This window comes from Citrus clementina, unplaced genomic scaffold (genome assembly GCF_000493195.1).
Source record: "Citrus clementina cultivar Clemenules unplaced genomic scaffold, Citrus_clementina_v1.0 scaffold_1, whole genome shotgun sequence".
NCBI classification, from domain to species: Eukaryota; Viridiplantae; Streptophyta; class Magnoliopsida; order Sapindales; family Rutaceae; genus Citrus; species Citrus x clementina.
In genome coordinates this window covers 9,977,631-9,994,475 of record NW_006263303.1, presented here as the reverse complement: position 1 = coordinate 9,994,475, position 16,845 = coordinate 9,977,631, and the positions used below count along the sequence as shown (strand labels likewise).

At 32.7% G+C, this 16,845-nt stretch overlaps 1 protein-coding gene and 1 non-coding gene across 2 annotated transcripts; one reads left to right on the top strand and one right to left on the bottom strand.

The window, feature by feature from the left end:
* Positions 1-997: 997 nt before the first annotated feature.
* On the bottom strand, positions 998-1,104 carry LOC112095996. Its single transcript, XR_002904156.1, has one exon. It is a non-coding gene; the product is annotated as a small nucleolar RNA R71 (small nucleolar RNA).
* A 560-nt stretch (positions 1,105-1,664) lies between these two features.
* Positions 1,665-2,680, top strand: LOC112095622. The gene is made up of 4 exons (XM_024177728.1): positions 1,665-1,688; positions 1,778-1,909; positions 1,991-2,200; positions 2,357-2,680. The coding sequence occupies exons 1-4, from the start codon at positions 1,665-1,667 to the stop codon at positions 2,678-2,680; spliced, it is 690 nt and encodes a 229-aa protein (XP_024033496.1).
* Positions 2,681-16,845: the final 14,165 nt, after the last annotated feature.

Genomic DNA, 16,845 nt, shown 5'->3' with positions numbered 1-16,845 from the left:
TTCCCATTAGTTTTATCCTTGAGCTTGACGTGATAGTTAACTTTATTGCATTTTATTTATTGAGTTTTTAATGTAATTAGTATATTAGTTTCATTAATTATTTTATTTTATTTTAGCATAAAATCTGCACTGTTAAGATTGTTGTAGCAAAGCTAATAACAACAATCCCTGTGGAGACAATCTTAAATACTCATCACTTTATTACTTGTGTGTGTACATTTGCACATTGATTCCAATAGCATTAATATTTATACACCAACAAGTTTTTGGCGCCGTTGCCGGGATTGATTGTTCATTGTGATTTGTGAAATTAGTTTTAACAGTGCTAATTTTTTATTTTATTTTAATTTGTTTATTTTGTTGACATATGTGATCTAGCAACCCTTGCATGCGCAAATATAAATCTGTTGACTTCCAGTTTGATCCAGAAATTGAAAGAACTGCAAGGAGATTGAGAAGAGAGCATCTAGAATTACAAGCTGCTGTAGCAATGGATGATTTGCAAGATTTGAGAAACTTGAACCATAGAGAGGGGATATAACCAGTCAATGTACATGAAGGTCTGAATGGACAATGTGTTCAAAGGCAACCTGGGAACAACAACATTATTCACATGGCGAACGATAAAGATAGAGCCATTCGAGACTACGCAGTGTTGACTCCTCAAGCCATACATCCGGGAATAGTGAGACCCGACGTTCAAGCTAATAATTTTGAACTTAAACCCGTGATGTTTTAAATGCTTCAAACAGTGGGACAATTTAATGGTTTTCCATCCGAAGATCCTCATCTACACCTTAAGTTATTTTTAGAAGTAAGTGATGCTTTCAAGATTGCTGGAGCATCGCAGGAAGCATTGAGACTCATACTTTTCCCGTTTTCTTTAAGAGATCGAGCAAAAGCATGGTTGAATTCTCTACCACCAAATTCTATCACTACATGGAATGATTTGGCTGACAAATTTTTGATGAAATACTTCCCGCCAACCAAGAATGCAAAATTGAGAAACGCGATCACATCTTTCCATCAACTTGAAGATGAGAGCTTGTGCGACGCATGGGAGAGATTTAATGAGTTACTTAGAAAATGTCCTCATCATGGTATTCCTTGCTGCATACAGTTGGAAACTTTCTATAATGATCTCAACCCAAGCACTAGATTGATGGTGGACGCTTCAGCAAATGGGGCCTTGTTATCTAAGTCTTACAATGAGGCTTATGAAATTTTGGAAATGATAGCCAACAATAACTATCAGTCGTAATCAACCAGACAAGTTGCAGTAAGAGGAATAACAGGAGTCCATAACGTAGATGCCTTGACAACATTCTCAGCCCAAGTAGCTTCATTAACAAATATGGTAAAGGTTATGACTAATGCTTCAGCAACTGTTAACCAAATTTCTTATGTGTCTTGCGTTTATTGTGGAGAATGGCATTTATTCGACAATTGTCCTGGGAATCCAACTTCAGTCAATTATGTGGGCAGCTTCAATAGACAGAATCAAGACAATCCATATTCAAACACTTACAACCCTGGATGAAGATAGCACCCGAACATTTCATAGAGTAATAAGAATCAGCCTGTTATAGCATTCAGTAGACAGAACAGACCTGCTTAACCACCTGGATTTTATCCACAAAATCAACAGAAAATAAACATCAACAATGATCAACTCAGCTCCCTTGAAGGTTTGATTAAGGATTATATTGTGAAGAATGAAGCAGTTGTCCAAAGTCATACTGTATATTTGAGAAACTTGAAAAATCAAATTGGACAGCTTGCTGCAGTATTAGATAACAGACCTCAAGGTAGTTTACCCAGTAATACAGAAGACCCAAGAAGAGAAGGGAAAGAGCACTACAAAGTGATTAACTTGAGATCTGGAAAGGATGTTCATAGTCCCGTTGGGGTGCCAAAAAGAAGAGCTGAGCCCACTTCAATCTAGAAAGAAACGCAAATTGAAAAAGAGTCACAATCTTCCACTTCACAGCACACTGGTGAGAGCAGTCAAGCTGCGGCATTTGCCAAAAATAATGATCCAACACCTGTGGATAACGAGGCTGTAGCACCAACCCAGAACATGACAAAAGAGAAGCAGTATGCACAACCTGTTGCAGCACAACAGTTTAGGCACCCACCACCCATCCCTCAAAGATTTCAGAAGCAGCAACAAGATAAGCAGTTCAGCAAAATCATGGGAGTGCTGAAACAACTACATATCAATATTCCTTTTGTGGAAGCTCTAGAGCAAATGCCAAATTATTCGAAATTTTTTAAAGATATCTTGATAAAGAAAAGAAGACTTGGAGAATTTGAGACAATTGCTCTAACACAATAGTGTAGCCGAATACTTCAGAGTAAGATACCGCAGAAGATTAAGGATCTAGGAAGCTTCACAATCCCTTACTCCATAGGCACTAAATACAATGGCAAAGCACTTTGTGATTTGGGGGCTAGCATCAATCTTATGCCTTTATCAGTGTTTAAGCAATTGGGAGTTGGTGAATGTAGACTAACAACAGTGACTTTACAACTTGCTGACAGATCTCATGCATATCCAGAAGGAAATATTGAAGATGTGTTGGTGAAGGTGGATAAATTTATTTTTCCGGTGGATTTCATTGTGCTGGACTTTGAGGCAGACAAAGAAGTGGCAATCATTCTAGGAGACCTTTCTTAGCCATGGGAAAACTTTAATTGATGTTCAAAAAGGAGAATTAACAATGAGGGTGAATGACCAACAAGTTACATTCAATGTGCTGGATGTCATGAAGAGTCCCGATGAGATTGAAGATTGTAATTTTATCAGTGTTGTGGACTTTGTTGTAGCAGAGAGATTGCACAGTTGCTGCAGTAAGGAAGAAATCAATGCTGTAACATTTGAAGAACTTGATGATGAAGATCATGAAGTAGCTAACATAGCATGGTCAGGGGAGAAGCAACCCTTCAGAATTGACGAGCAAATCCAGCAAAGGGAATTCACTCCAGACCAACAAGAATTCAAGGTTAATAGGCCGAGAGTGAAGCACTATATGGGAGATGATATGAACAGCCTAAAGAATGATCGGTTCTTGAAGGATCCAGGTTGAGGAAACAAGAAAGGTCAGGCTAAAAGACCTAAAAGCAAGCGATAATTGGGAGGCAACCCAATAAGGGAAGTTGTTTCAAGTTTTATGGCATTGAATTTAGCTTTTAAATTATTTAATGTCTTTTTTTATTTTAAGTGTGCATCTAATTTTTTATGTCTTTATGTTACATTGCAGCAAGTAAAAAAAAAAAAAAAAAAGTGGGCAAAAAGAGCATGAGGGAATTGCTGCAGCACCACTTACAACATGACATATAACAGAAGACTCTCAAACAATAGAGGCATTTCTTGCTTTTACAGCAGTAAACAGATTGATAAGATTTTATGATAAGGAGCGTTTGAGAAGTGGATCAAATAAGAAGTAATCATTTACAGGCTATGCTGTAGCAGTGCTTCCAGCAATGGGGCAGTACCCCATACACGCTAGTTTATCTTACTTCTTTTTGCACAAACTTTTCTTTCATTTAGTTTTAATTTTCTAATTCATTCTGCATGTCCTTTTATTTAGTGTATGCATGTCTGGTTTATGTGGTTTTGTTTTGTGTGCTTGTAAGGACACAGCACCACTCAAGTTTGGGAGGTTGTGTTTCTGAGTGCATGTGTTTATGTTTGTGTTGTGTGTTGTATGAAGCTCTGTTATTTAATATTTGTGTATGGATTTGAAAACCTAATGAAGATAAATTGAGTGTTATTCAGTATTTATGAGAATGCTAAGTAGAGATAGTTATAGATGGAGGTTGAAATTTTGTCCCGACACTTAGACTTTGGTTGAGTTTTATGAGAATGCTGTAGCAGAGCCAGGAAAACAAAAAAAAATAGAAAATATCTCAAGTTTTGGGGAAATTTTTTGTTGGACTGTGCCTGTTATGAAATAAATTCTACTCAAATGGTTTAAGTTGTTGAGTAACCAAGGTTGAGTATGCACCCCATATGCAAACTTGAGTCCAAAGGCAACAAGAGTTATGAGCAGTGCTGCAGCAATTATATATAAAAAAAAGCAAAAATAAATTGTGATGAAGGAATAAAAAATAAAGAGGTCTGCTGCCTAGGATACTGAGTAACCCGGTCTGTTCATGAGCCCCATGTTTAGCCTTGAGTCAAAGGCGTCCAAAGGTAAGACCTAGATATAACATCCTGAATGCGTTGATGTAGCAACTCTGACATGTACTTTGAATGAGTAATTGGGTGTCGTCATTACAAGTGATAGGCAATCACATGAAAGCTCAATGTTGCATTGAAGGGTTTAACTGAAAAAAAAAATTATTATTGTTGTAGCACAATTTGAGTATATTTGTGATTTCTGCTCCCCCATATGTGAATATATTTGTGTTCTACCTTTGAATTATATGCAATGTCTCTGTAATGTTGTAGCACCTCTGGAATTTGATCAAAGTGGCACATACACACTTTGGACAGAATGAGGCCAAAGTCTAAAACTGAACTGCTAAGGCTATTTTGCATGATTAAGAATGTGATATGAGGGTGGAAGAATTCTTGAAAATTTGATAATAAAGTTAAGTTATTTGTTGCATGACTGTGTGATTGAAGTGTTAGTGTTGTTGTCATTACTTGAGGACAAGTAATAGTTTAAGTTTGAGGGTGTGATAACTCTATGAAATGAGAGTTATCATAGCACTTTTAGACTTAAATTAATATTACTTAGAGAGTAAATGATGTAATTCTATTGCATTTTTGTTACATTTTGCATAAATATTCATTTTAGTTTAGTCTTAATGAGTTTTGCTTAATTTAAAGTAATTTGTGCTTAAATTGTGTGCATAATTGTAGGTTTCCATAAGCTTATAATTCATGGAAGGAATGCTGATGCAATAGGCTTGCAAAAATGAGGAAGAACTTAGCTATAAAAGAATTGAAACAAATCTGGAACAGTGCAATTGTTGTAGTCGTTGCTGTAGCAACATTGTTGTAACCATTGTTGTAGCAATCCTGGAACAACGACAAAGAAAATCCCGCGCGGGATACTTGCAACATTGCAATTTGCAGTTTCCTAATCTGATTTTTGCGCGCTCTAGGCTTCTGTTTACCCTTATTTTTAACTATAAAAGAAGCACACATCATAAGGAAAACGGGGAGCCGTCACCCAATGAGAAAAACAAGATTCAAGAGAGAGATTAAGGACTGCACAAGAGGAGAATTGGCAGAAATCAATTGGGAGCTCAATCCTTCTTATTCTTCTCTTGTTTTCTCGTTTTCTATTTATTTATGGGGATGTGTTTCATGGCTGAAACTTTGTTCTTTATTTTTCTTTTACAAACCATGAACTAAATTTATTTGTGGTTGAGTGATAAACAATTTTGATGGTTTATTGACTGAATATATGTATTGCTGCATGTTTGCTCTAGCAGTTTGTTTTGATAGTATTTATTTTTATTCATTATTTCGGTTGATCACCCATTTAATGATACAAGTTAGGAGAGAGCCGCAAAATGGCCTATCTTAGTGGAATATATAAGAGCAATACTTGGTTTTAGATTGAGTTTCCTAGATTGAGTTTAACTTATTCCAAAAGGGTCATGCTTAATCTAAAATTAGTGATGAACTAGATATAGGGATTCACCTTGTAGGGTAAATAGAACCTAAGCGTGTAATGCTATATCTTATGTTGGCATAACAACTGATCACTATTAGATTGCATATAGATATAAGATATCAAACATGCGACGGCTAAGGATACATAAGGATTCTGCCCACTATTGTAGCAAATACTGTAGCAACCGAGCTAACCATTAGAAAATAGTCAAGACCATTAGGAGAGTTTATTCACTCAACTACTATATATTCCCATTAGTTTTATCCTTGAGCTTAACGTGATAGTTAACTTTGTTGCATTTTATTTATTGCGTTTTTAATTTAATTAGTATATTAGTTTCATTAATTGTTTTATTTTATTTTAGCACAAAATCTGCATTGTTAAGATTGTTGTAGCAAATCTAATAACAACAATCCCTGTGGAGACAATCTTAAATACTCATCACTTTATTACTTGTTGTGTACACTTGCACATTGACACCAATAGCATTAATATTTATACACCAACAGCGCCTCACTGTCATCATCCTCTGCACCCGCCACAAGAATCCCCCCTTCCTCCTCCTCAGCGAGAGTAAACCGTGCATAAGAATTGTTCAGGTCAACCCTCAGTGTCTGTGCTCATACCAGCCATTTTTGTGACAAAATTGAAACAATTCATAGAAGACCGATATAGCGACTAAGAAAATATTAAGAAACGAAGAACAAAAGTCAACTTCTCAAAAGACAAGACAAACACACTTGTCAAGAAGACAAGACTTTGGTCTCTAAATTAGCTATTTTATATTTCTTATTTAATATTTCACAATTTTTGAAGTAGTGAAAAAGAAAATAACTCCTTTTATTCTTGATTAAAGATGAGTAAATAAAAATTACAATGAAAGAGAAGACTGAAGTTGTCATGACCCAACCCAGACCTGGCAAGATATTGTCCGCTTTGGGCCTTAACAAGGCCCGCACGGATTTGTTCTTGGGGCGCCCATACACCCCAAAACGCGTCTTGCTAATTAAGGTGTGGATCACCCCTTATAAACCCAGCATCTCTCCCGTGCTTTGCCGATGTGGGATTCGCCTAAGGTGTTACATACACCCCCCCTTGGGGACTCAGCGTCCTCGCTGAGGTTTGCCCCACCATCGCTCAAGAGGACACGCGGAGCCACTCTGATACCACAATTTCATGACCCAACCCAGACCTGGCAAGATATTGTCCGCTTTGGGCCTTAACAAGGCCCGCACGGATTTGTTCTTGGGGCGCCCATACACCCCAAAACACGTCTTGCCAATGAAGGTGTGGATCACCCCTTATAAACCCAGCATCTCTCCCGTGCTTTGCCGATGTGGGATTCGCCTAGGGTGTTAAATACCCCCCCCCCTTGGGGACTCAGCGTCCTCGCTGAGGTTTGCCCCACCATCGCTCAAGAGGAGACGCGGAGCCGCTCTGATACCATAATGTCATGACCCAACCCAGACCTGGCAAGATATTGTCCGCTTTGGGCCTTAACAAGGCCCACACGGATTTGTTCTTGGGGCGCCCATACACCCCAAAACGCGTCTTGCCAATTAAGGTGTGGATCACCCCTTATAAACCCAGCATCTCTCCCGTGCTTTGCCGATGTGGGATTCGCCTAGGGTGTTACATACACCCCCCCCTTGGGGACTCAGCGTCCTCGCTGAGGTTTGCCCCACCATCGCTCAAGAGGACACGCGGAGCCGCTTTGATACCATAATGTCATGACCCAACTCAGACCTGGCAAGATATTGTCCGCTTTGGGCCTTAACAAGGCCCGCACGGATTTGTTCTTGGGGCGCCCATACACCCCAAAACGCGTCTTGCCAATTAAGGTGTGGATCACCCCTTATAAACCCAGCATCTCTCCCGTGCTTTGCCGATGTGGGATTCGCCTAGGGTGTTACATACCCCCCCCCTTGGGGACTCAGCGTCCTCGCTGAGGTTTGCCCCACCATCGCTCAAGAGGAGACGCGGAGCCGCTCTGATACCATAATGTCATGACCCAACCCAGACCTGGCAAGATATTGTCCGCTTTGGGCCTTAACAAGGCCCGCACGGATTTTTTCTTGGGGCGCCCATACACCCCAAAACGCGTCTTGCCAACTAAGGTGTGGATCACCCCTTATAAACCCAGCATCTTTCCCGTGCTTTGCCGATGTGGGATTCGCCTAGGGTGTTACAGAAGTTCTATAATTAGAGAGAAAATTGCAATGATAGAGAAAATTGTGACGAGACAAAAGCATGATGAGAGAAACGCAAAAAAATAAGTATTGAAATATAAATTTAATTATCAATAAAATACTAATTACTGTATAATTCAATATTGACCGTCTAATTTTATATTTTTCATTATAAAGTCAAGGAAAAGTTAAGAGTGAATAAAATAAGGAGTATTGATATTTAACTTATGTCAGTTATCTCATTAGCCCCCATTTCCCAATAAACTCTACTAATGTGAATATTGATCAAGGTTGCAAATGTGAATATTGACTCTTTAATTGTAGAGTTTGTTCTCCGAGCTCTTTGATTCTGAATGATTGGATATGGTGATGCACTTCAGTAGTAGTTGTCCTGGTGTTGCCACTAGTGGTGACAGAGATGGTACACCAGCTACCATCAAAAAGGAGGAGGAGAAACCCAAGGAAGCAAATGAAGATCACATATGATTGATTTGACTATGTCGATTTTTTACACATTTTCCTTTCATTACTGCTAATTGCACTTCCAGCTCCACAATTCAGAAAGGCCAGTTTTTTGTTTAAGCTAAATTATGCTTGATATTGATACTTTTTATAAGGAATGAGATTATAAGAGATGTGAAAAAACAATGATAAATAATTGTAATTTTGAAAATAAATGAGGTTAATTGAAAAGGAGGTATTATTGAAATAAATTTCGGGTATTAAATATCACAGCTTTGAAACAAAAAGAGGATCGTAATCCATTTGCATGATGATTTTGAATCCTAGCCATCCAATACGGTATCCGATCAATGTCCTAACTTAATGTATTTGAACCGTTTGATTGTGATCTAGTTGTGAAAATCGGTTAAGATGTATCAATGGAATCCTACCGGATCTTCCCTTCACCGCGTGCAATTCAAAAGAATTCGGCACTGATCAAAGGATCTTGAATTTTTTTTGAATTTTAGAAGAATTCGCAAGCAATATTGGGATTCATTACATGTGTTAATTGAAAATTTAGGAGACGTTGGCCATATTTTTCTTTATTTGAAGTTTTTGTATGTATATACCTATGGCAACATTTAAGTGATAAAGGCAATTCCTAACCATCCATACCCATGTCTCATTAATTAAACCACATTTTATTTCCACTTGTTTCCTTTCGAGTAAAGATTTTTGCAGTATGTTAACATTTACTTATTTATACACACACACATAATAATAATAATAAGGGTAAAAGTTTGTTTAGTTCCTATATTATGAGTTTAGTGCCCATTTAATCCCTATATTTTTAAGAATAGCTCAAAACGTCCTTACTATTAAATATTGACACTTATGCCATTATTTTTTATATTTTTTAGCATGCTTTTACAATTTTACACTCTTACAATAATGTTTCTTTTTTAGATATTAATAAAAAAATTGGATTATCAAATTAAACCCAAAAATAAAATAAAAAACAAAAAAGATATATATTAATTTTTGTGGAAGCTCATGTGTGTCAAAAAAAAATTAATTTTGTAAAAAATTAAGTTATCAATTTTTTAAAAAAATTAATATTTTAACTTCTCAGCAGAGTGTTCCACAAAACTTAATATATATATTGTTTTTATTTTATTTTTTGGTGTTAAACTGGTAATTTAATTTTTCTTTTTAATAATGTTTAAAAAAAGGAATATTGTTGTAATAGGGTAATATTGTAAAAATAAGTCAAAATGAACAAAAGGTAATGGCAAGGATGTCAATAATTTAATGATAGAGATGCTTTGAGGTATTTTTAAAAATATAGGGACTAAACGGACACTAACCTTAATATAGGGACTAAACGAGCTTTTACCCTAATAATAATAATAATAATTTTTTTTTTTAGTGAGGACACCATCATTTTAATAAAGTGAGGATACCAGGAAAAAAATACAATCTTCATAAATTTAAATACGTATTTTTTGTATTTTATTATGCGTCTACGCTCACTAAAGAAGGACTATATATATAAAAGATGCACAAGTAATTAAAACACCTCTTGTTGTTAGATTCATTTCTACCCACTTGTTAGACAGAATGACAAGGAATATATATTATAATAATAATGCATAAGAACTATATTGTAATAATAATAATGATAAGGTCTAACTTAAGCAAAAGATTTGATTGGAAATTAAATCAAATTGGTCTAAATTTAAAATTTTTTTGGTGAGATTATTCAACGTACAAATATAAAAGATTTGCTGTCTTATTCAAAATACAATCAATTCTAAAACCTACAGCATAAGACTAGTTCACATGAACATGCACTTATGTTAAATAACAAATTCCACAAGAATGTTTAAAATGGCAAGAGAATTGTGAATAACCTCTTGAATGGGTTAGTCGACAAATCCTCCTTAACTCTAACGTGGAGAATTCGAGTCTTCCTAATGACTATGCAAATTTATTATTATACTAGGCTTCAATTAATTAGTTTCATTCATAGTGGACTTTTATATGTTAGGTTCATGAGTTGATTATACATTTCAATAAACCTCCGAATCGATTGTCCATTTTAGCAGACTTCTATTGTAATTGACTGTGATTGTATTGAAAACAATATTCAATTAAAAAATGGTGAGAGAATCAATATTTTCTAAGAGAAGATCTCAAAGAGAAATATAATGAATCTAAAGTTGAGGTGATCAAAATTTTCTAAGACAAGATCAAAATGAGAAATAAATGAATCTTTGCATTGAAATCTAGTACCATTTATGACGATGATTTTTTGTGTAGATGACAATGGAAAGAGCTTACTAAATTATAATTGTCAAAAGTGCGCTTAAGGAAAGTAGTTAAAAGATTTTGCCTGCGACAACAAATTCTCCAATGTACATCAATCACTAGCTAGGCTTTCTATTTTCTTTAATTTTTCTTTCATCTAGAATCAATTACAAACGCCATGCTTCTTCATGATGAATACACCAGGGACAGCGACAGTACATTGGCATTAGGTAGGCACCTTTGGGTGGAGTATTATTCCAAGATATTGACTAGCAAGGTCCCATGAGCTCATAAGCCTAACATATATAAGACAATTTCTACTTACTTTTAGTTTAAATTTAAAGTCCGAGTTAATAAATATGTGAGAGATTTTTTACATATAGTGTAGTAATTGATGATGAAATCCAATCACTGGTGTGAATGTTCTTAACTAAATTTTTTGTGAATAGCAAAAAAGAAAAAAACGAGTTTGTACTATAAGGCTGTGTTTAGAACATAGAATCATAGAGTATTAAAATATTGTTGATATTAATTTAATACCAAAGATGTGTTTGGCCATTAAAAACTCATTCTAATACATTATAATGCACCATAATGTGCCATTTAGGCACATCACACAAACCCTAGGTAACGTAACCTCTAGTTTGTGTACTGCATTAACTTTTGCCTCTCAAACATTAGTTAATAAACTTATCAACAACCAAAGTTGTGACATTAAAAGGCGATCTCGCAAAGTACATGATTCTTGTAATTGTGCATGACGTTCTTTGTCATTAACAGGTTTCGTCATTGTTTCTTTTTGTTGGTTTAAAGATATTTTGTAGAGGAAATATTTGGATCGCGATTCTCATACAACATAGAGAAGTACTATAATATAGAAATCGTACATTTGCTATTTCATAGAAGTAATTTAGGCTGCCAAATCACGATCTATCGCCACCAATCTTATTAAATCACGATCCTTCACCAACAATCTTTCAGGTTATGATTCAAGTTTGATCTACTCTTGACGTGTAGACATCTTTATCACTACAAAAAGCAAATAGTAATAGAAAATATTTCTCTCAAAGTTAGAGAGAAAAACTTTTTTTCTTTGATATGTATATTGTAGCTCCTATGTCTCTTTTGTAGAGAAAAAAATATTTTTATATCTCTATTTAGTGGAAACCCTAGACTTCATATTAATATTCTTTTTTTTTAATTCTATTAAATCAAATTTGATTTAAATTAAAAAAATAAAACCAAAAATGACGTTACTTGTTCTTATTATAAGGGCCCATCTTGTAATATAACACAAAGCCCTTTACACGCAAGTATATTAAATGGAGCCTCCAACTAAATAATATAATCAGGCTTTTAACTCAAATAACTAGTTACTTTGCTTATTAATCTAATAGTGATGCAGTTAATTAAATGAGCTAACCCGGGATCATATGAGTATAAGCAATAGTGGCTACAATAATTAGGCCTGTAATTAAACTCGCTTAATTATTTAATTCTAAATTTACTTCACTAAAAATTTGGAACTGACCTCCATACTTATATACTATTTAGGATAGTGTTCTCGAATAATAATTCGATCCATACCACATTGATTTCTTTACTGAATAATCATTTGTACCACATCGTTAATTAAATTGATATTTCAATTATCCAATCAATTTAATTATATCTTGTTCCTTGACACTTACTGGTTTTCTCTAATGATCATTATCAACATATTGATTATGTTGACACACTCTGGCTAGAGAATTCTATGACTAAGTACCGAAAACTCGTCAATAGATGTGTTATACAAATTCTATATTTTTAATCTACAATCTCACTGCTTATAATTGTTTCCACCAAGATACCAAGTAATTTTGACTACAAATATATGTCGCACCCATTGGTAACTTAAATGAAATGACAATCACAAACATGAAACTATAATTAACTCAAGATTGATATTGTAATAAAATCAATGCCTATGAGATTTAATAAGTTTGACAGTCAATTTAAGGTTAATCAAATCTCATTGTGATCCAGTTCAATGTAGTCAAATTATATCAGTAAATTCACACATAATTAAGATAAATCATTTAATGAATTTACTCCAATCTAAACATAAATAAAGCGCCCAACTCTATTTATCAACTGCGAACTTAATTTATTTAATAATAAGATAACTTATATTTATGTCTTTTATGAATCCATATGATGATCACATAAATACATATAATATGATTAAACGGACCTTATTCAAAATGTTTATGCAATTAAGATTTTTGAAAAATATCTCAAATATTTTATTAATAAGAAAATAAATAAATAAATATATTTTAAAGAGCACATAATCCCAACACTTTACACTTCGGACACTTTATTATTCGATGATTACATTCCAGCGTTGAATTTACAGGACGAGCTTCTAGCTAATCAAATTTATTTTATGCCATCAATAAGCAAATATATTTAAAGAAATTAAACAATAAGAGCAAGCAACCCAAAAATTCCGCACTCAGTTCATGGGATGAGATTTTTTTTTTTTAACTTTTCGTCTTTTTGATTGAGCATGAATCTTTGAGCATCATGAATAACCATTGCTCAATTTATTTTTCTCCTTGAAAAATTTACTCATTTTACTTGGATTTGGATTAGAGAATGATTTAGAAAAACAATTTTTCATTTTTTAAGACCGTCTGTGAGAACCACGCCGACATTGGGGTCTCAAACACAATGGAAGGAGGTGCCAATAGTTTCACTTGGTGATTTAACAGAAATATAGGCCCATGGGCCCGCCCAGCAAAACCCGTGGCCCCTGCGTGCCATTTTAGGCTTCCCATTCTACTTTCTGTTCCTCAGGGTTCAACAATAACTTCCATAAAATGCTACGACAGGAATATGAATTTTTTAATCCGTCAAGCTTGATGGCTGATGCATTTCACCCGGAGTTATTGGCTGTCATGACTCATGCAAGGTGACCCTGGCTTAGGAATCCATTTGGAGATGCTGGCATATGTGGACGAACGAGAAACGATTACTTCGTCCGTTAATTCGAATATCTTATTTTGCATTGCGTGAAAATAGCATTTTCTTAAACGTCTAATTTCACTGCTCTTTGGCCTTTCAGAAACATGGCTGAAGCTCCATCGTCGGCTTATTACATTCGGCCGGTGTAACAATATCTCCCCATAAAACTCTTTTTTTAGTTAATTTTTTTTAATTCCAAAAGCGTTCTTTTTTTAAAATTCACTCTTTTATTTTTTAACTTAATTTTTATTGTTAAAACTCCATCTAATATTATGCTCTCTTTTTTATAATCTTGTTGTTATCTTACAAATAAATTAAAAAGTTTTTTGAGTGATATATTTTTGAATGTTAATCATTAAGTTAAATTACACATGTTTTAAATTGTAATTTGAAACAATCCTAGGTATGAAAATTCTTAACAGTAAGAAATAAGAAAAGAAAAATAAATTATTCTAAATTTTTGTAACTTATTTTAGAGAAATTATCACTGGCCCACCTCTTTTTTACTTTATATTCATCTAACCATCACAAAATTCTAACATGTTCTCTACAACACTTTTTTTTTAATTTATTTCAATTAGCCACTTTTGCAGTAATACTGTTACATAATTTAAACGAAAAGATAATTTTACCCATATATAAATTAAAAGACCATTTTATTTTATAAAAACTTTGAAAAATAAAAAATTATAATTATAAAAATACCCCTAAATTTAATAAAAATAAATCTCAAATGGAGGTGCTCAGTTAATTTTTATTAAATTTAGATTTTGTCAAATTTAATAATTATTTTTATTAAAAATTATAATTTTGTAAAATTTTAATAAAAATAACTGAATTTATTTATTAAAAATTATAATTTTGCAAAATTTTATTAAAATAAATGAATTTATTTATTAAAAAATAAATCACAAAATTTTATTAATTTAGGGGATTCTTATTAAATCCCAAAATTTTGTAGTTATTTTTACAATTATAATTTTTATTAAAAAAATTTTATTAAAAATAAAAATTCTAATTTTGGGATTTATTTTTTATTAAATTTAGGGGTATTTTTATAATTATAATTTTTTTATTCTTCAAAGCTTTTATAAGATAAAATAGTCTTTTAATTTATTTAGGGGTAAAATCATCATTTCGTTTTAATTATTTAACAGTGTTAGTGTAAAAGTGACTAATTTATATAAATTAAAAAAAAAAGTGGTGTAGAGAACATGTTAAAATTTTGTGATAGTTAAATGAAAATAAAACAAAATAAAGGTAGTGCAGTGATACTTTCCCTTTATTTTACTAACACGTCAACTTTGATTAGTGATAAAAGTTTCTTATACTAGCACGTTCCAGTACACTACTATGAAGATAAAGTAAATTGAATTTTCTTGTTCATGATTAATTGGAAGACATTCCTTACTTCCAAGAAAACATAATTGTGGCAACCCATGCTATAGCCTGAATAGTAACGAACTATCTATACAAAAGTTAATGGAGCGGATAAATGGACTCCTGATTTTCTCCTAATGTTGATTGAATATATATATTTGAGGACAAATAGGAATTAACATACTTAAGAATGTTTCCAACAAATTATGTACATTCATAATTAATTCATTTTTTCTTTTTATTTTATAAATGTCACTTTTATCAAAAATAAAATAAAGGGAAATTATCACTGCACCACCTCTATTTTGCTTTATTTTCATCCAACCACTACAAAATTCTAACATGTTCTCTGCACCACCTTTCTTTTTCAATTTGTATCAATTAGCCACTTTTAAACTAACACAGTTAAATAATTTAAACGAAATGATAATTTTACCCCTAAATAAATTAAAATATCATTTTATCTTATTAAACTTTGAAAAATAAAAAAATTTATAATTATAAAATACCCCTAAATTTAATAAAATAAATAAATCTCAAATAGAGGAGCTCAACTAATTTTTATTAAAGTTAGATTTTACAAAATTTAATAATTATTTTTATTAAAAAATTATAATTTTACAAAATTTTAATAAAAATACTTGAATTTATTTATTAAAAATTGTAATATTACAAAATTTTTATTAAAATAAATGAATTTATTTATTAAAAATAAATCACAAAATGTTATTAATTTAGGGAATTTTTATTAAAACCCAAAATTTTGCAGTTATTTTTATAATTGTAATTTTTTATTTTTCAAAGTTTTTATAAAATAAAATGGTCTTTTAATTTATTTAGGGGTAAAATTATCATTTTATTTAAATTATTTATTGGTGTTAGTGCAAAAGTGGCTAATTGATACAAATTTAAAAAAAAAAGATGGTGTAGAGAACATGTTAGAATTTTTTTTGGTGGTTAGATAAACATAAGGCAAAATAGAGGTGGTGTAGTGATAATTTCCCTAAAATTAAACCACATGAAGTGAGAAACAAAAATTTCCTAAACAAAATGAAGAACTCTCTTGAATTGAGATGACACTGAAATACACCTAAATGCAACTAAGCAAGTAATTATCATAAAAGAAAAAATATTAACACTTCTAATATATCAAAAAAAATCTAATAACTTCATCTCAACAAATATTCAATATAGGCACTTCCAATAATCTCAAAACATGTCAAATCCCAACATCTACAATATGGAGTTTTTTTATTAAGAAACATCTTATCCTCACAATCTAGGGTAGAAACCTTGACAATTGTGACGAAATAGAAATGTTTAAGATTGAAAGATAAAGAAACAAAAGTTTCTGAATAATGAAGTTTATTGAATAAGTCTGAATTAATAAAGCTAAGGTTTTGAGCCCTTTGTGTGTTAACTCTAAATATTGTAATTTTGTAAATTGGCAAATTTGAAATATTATTTTATGATAAATTCTTTTAGCCTAAATAAGAAAAGGAAAACAAACAACATACAAATCTGAATTCTAAAAAAAAAAGGAAAAAATCCTAGAAACAAAAAAAATAAAAAAATATCTCAAGACTGAAACATGACTAAGAAAGAAGTGGAATTTCCAACTTAACCACAAGAGGGCATGACACAAGTAGTTTTGATTTTCGTTCGTCTTATCGCAAGCTTTGAATGGTATATTATATGCCGAAAATGGACATCTGGAGCCTAAGTTATGCCTTCGAGAATGTACCCCACTTGTAATACACATCCATCCTACATCAGACCCCATCACTTGGAAAAGAACTCGTCCTCAAGTTAGGCTCGAACAAATCTTCATCGTCTAGATGATATTCAAATAGATCATCCACATTGAACATGTG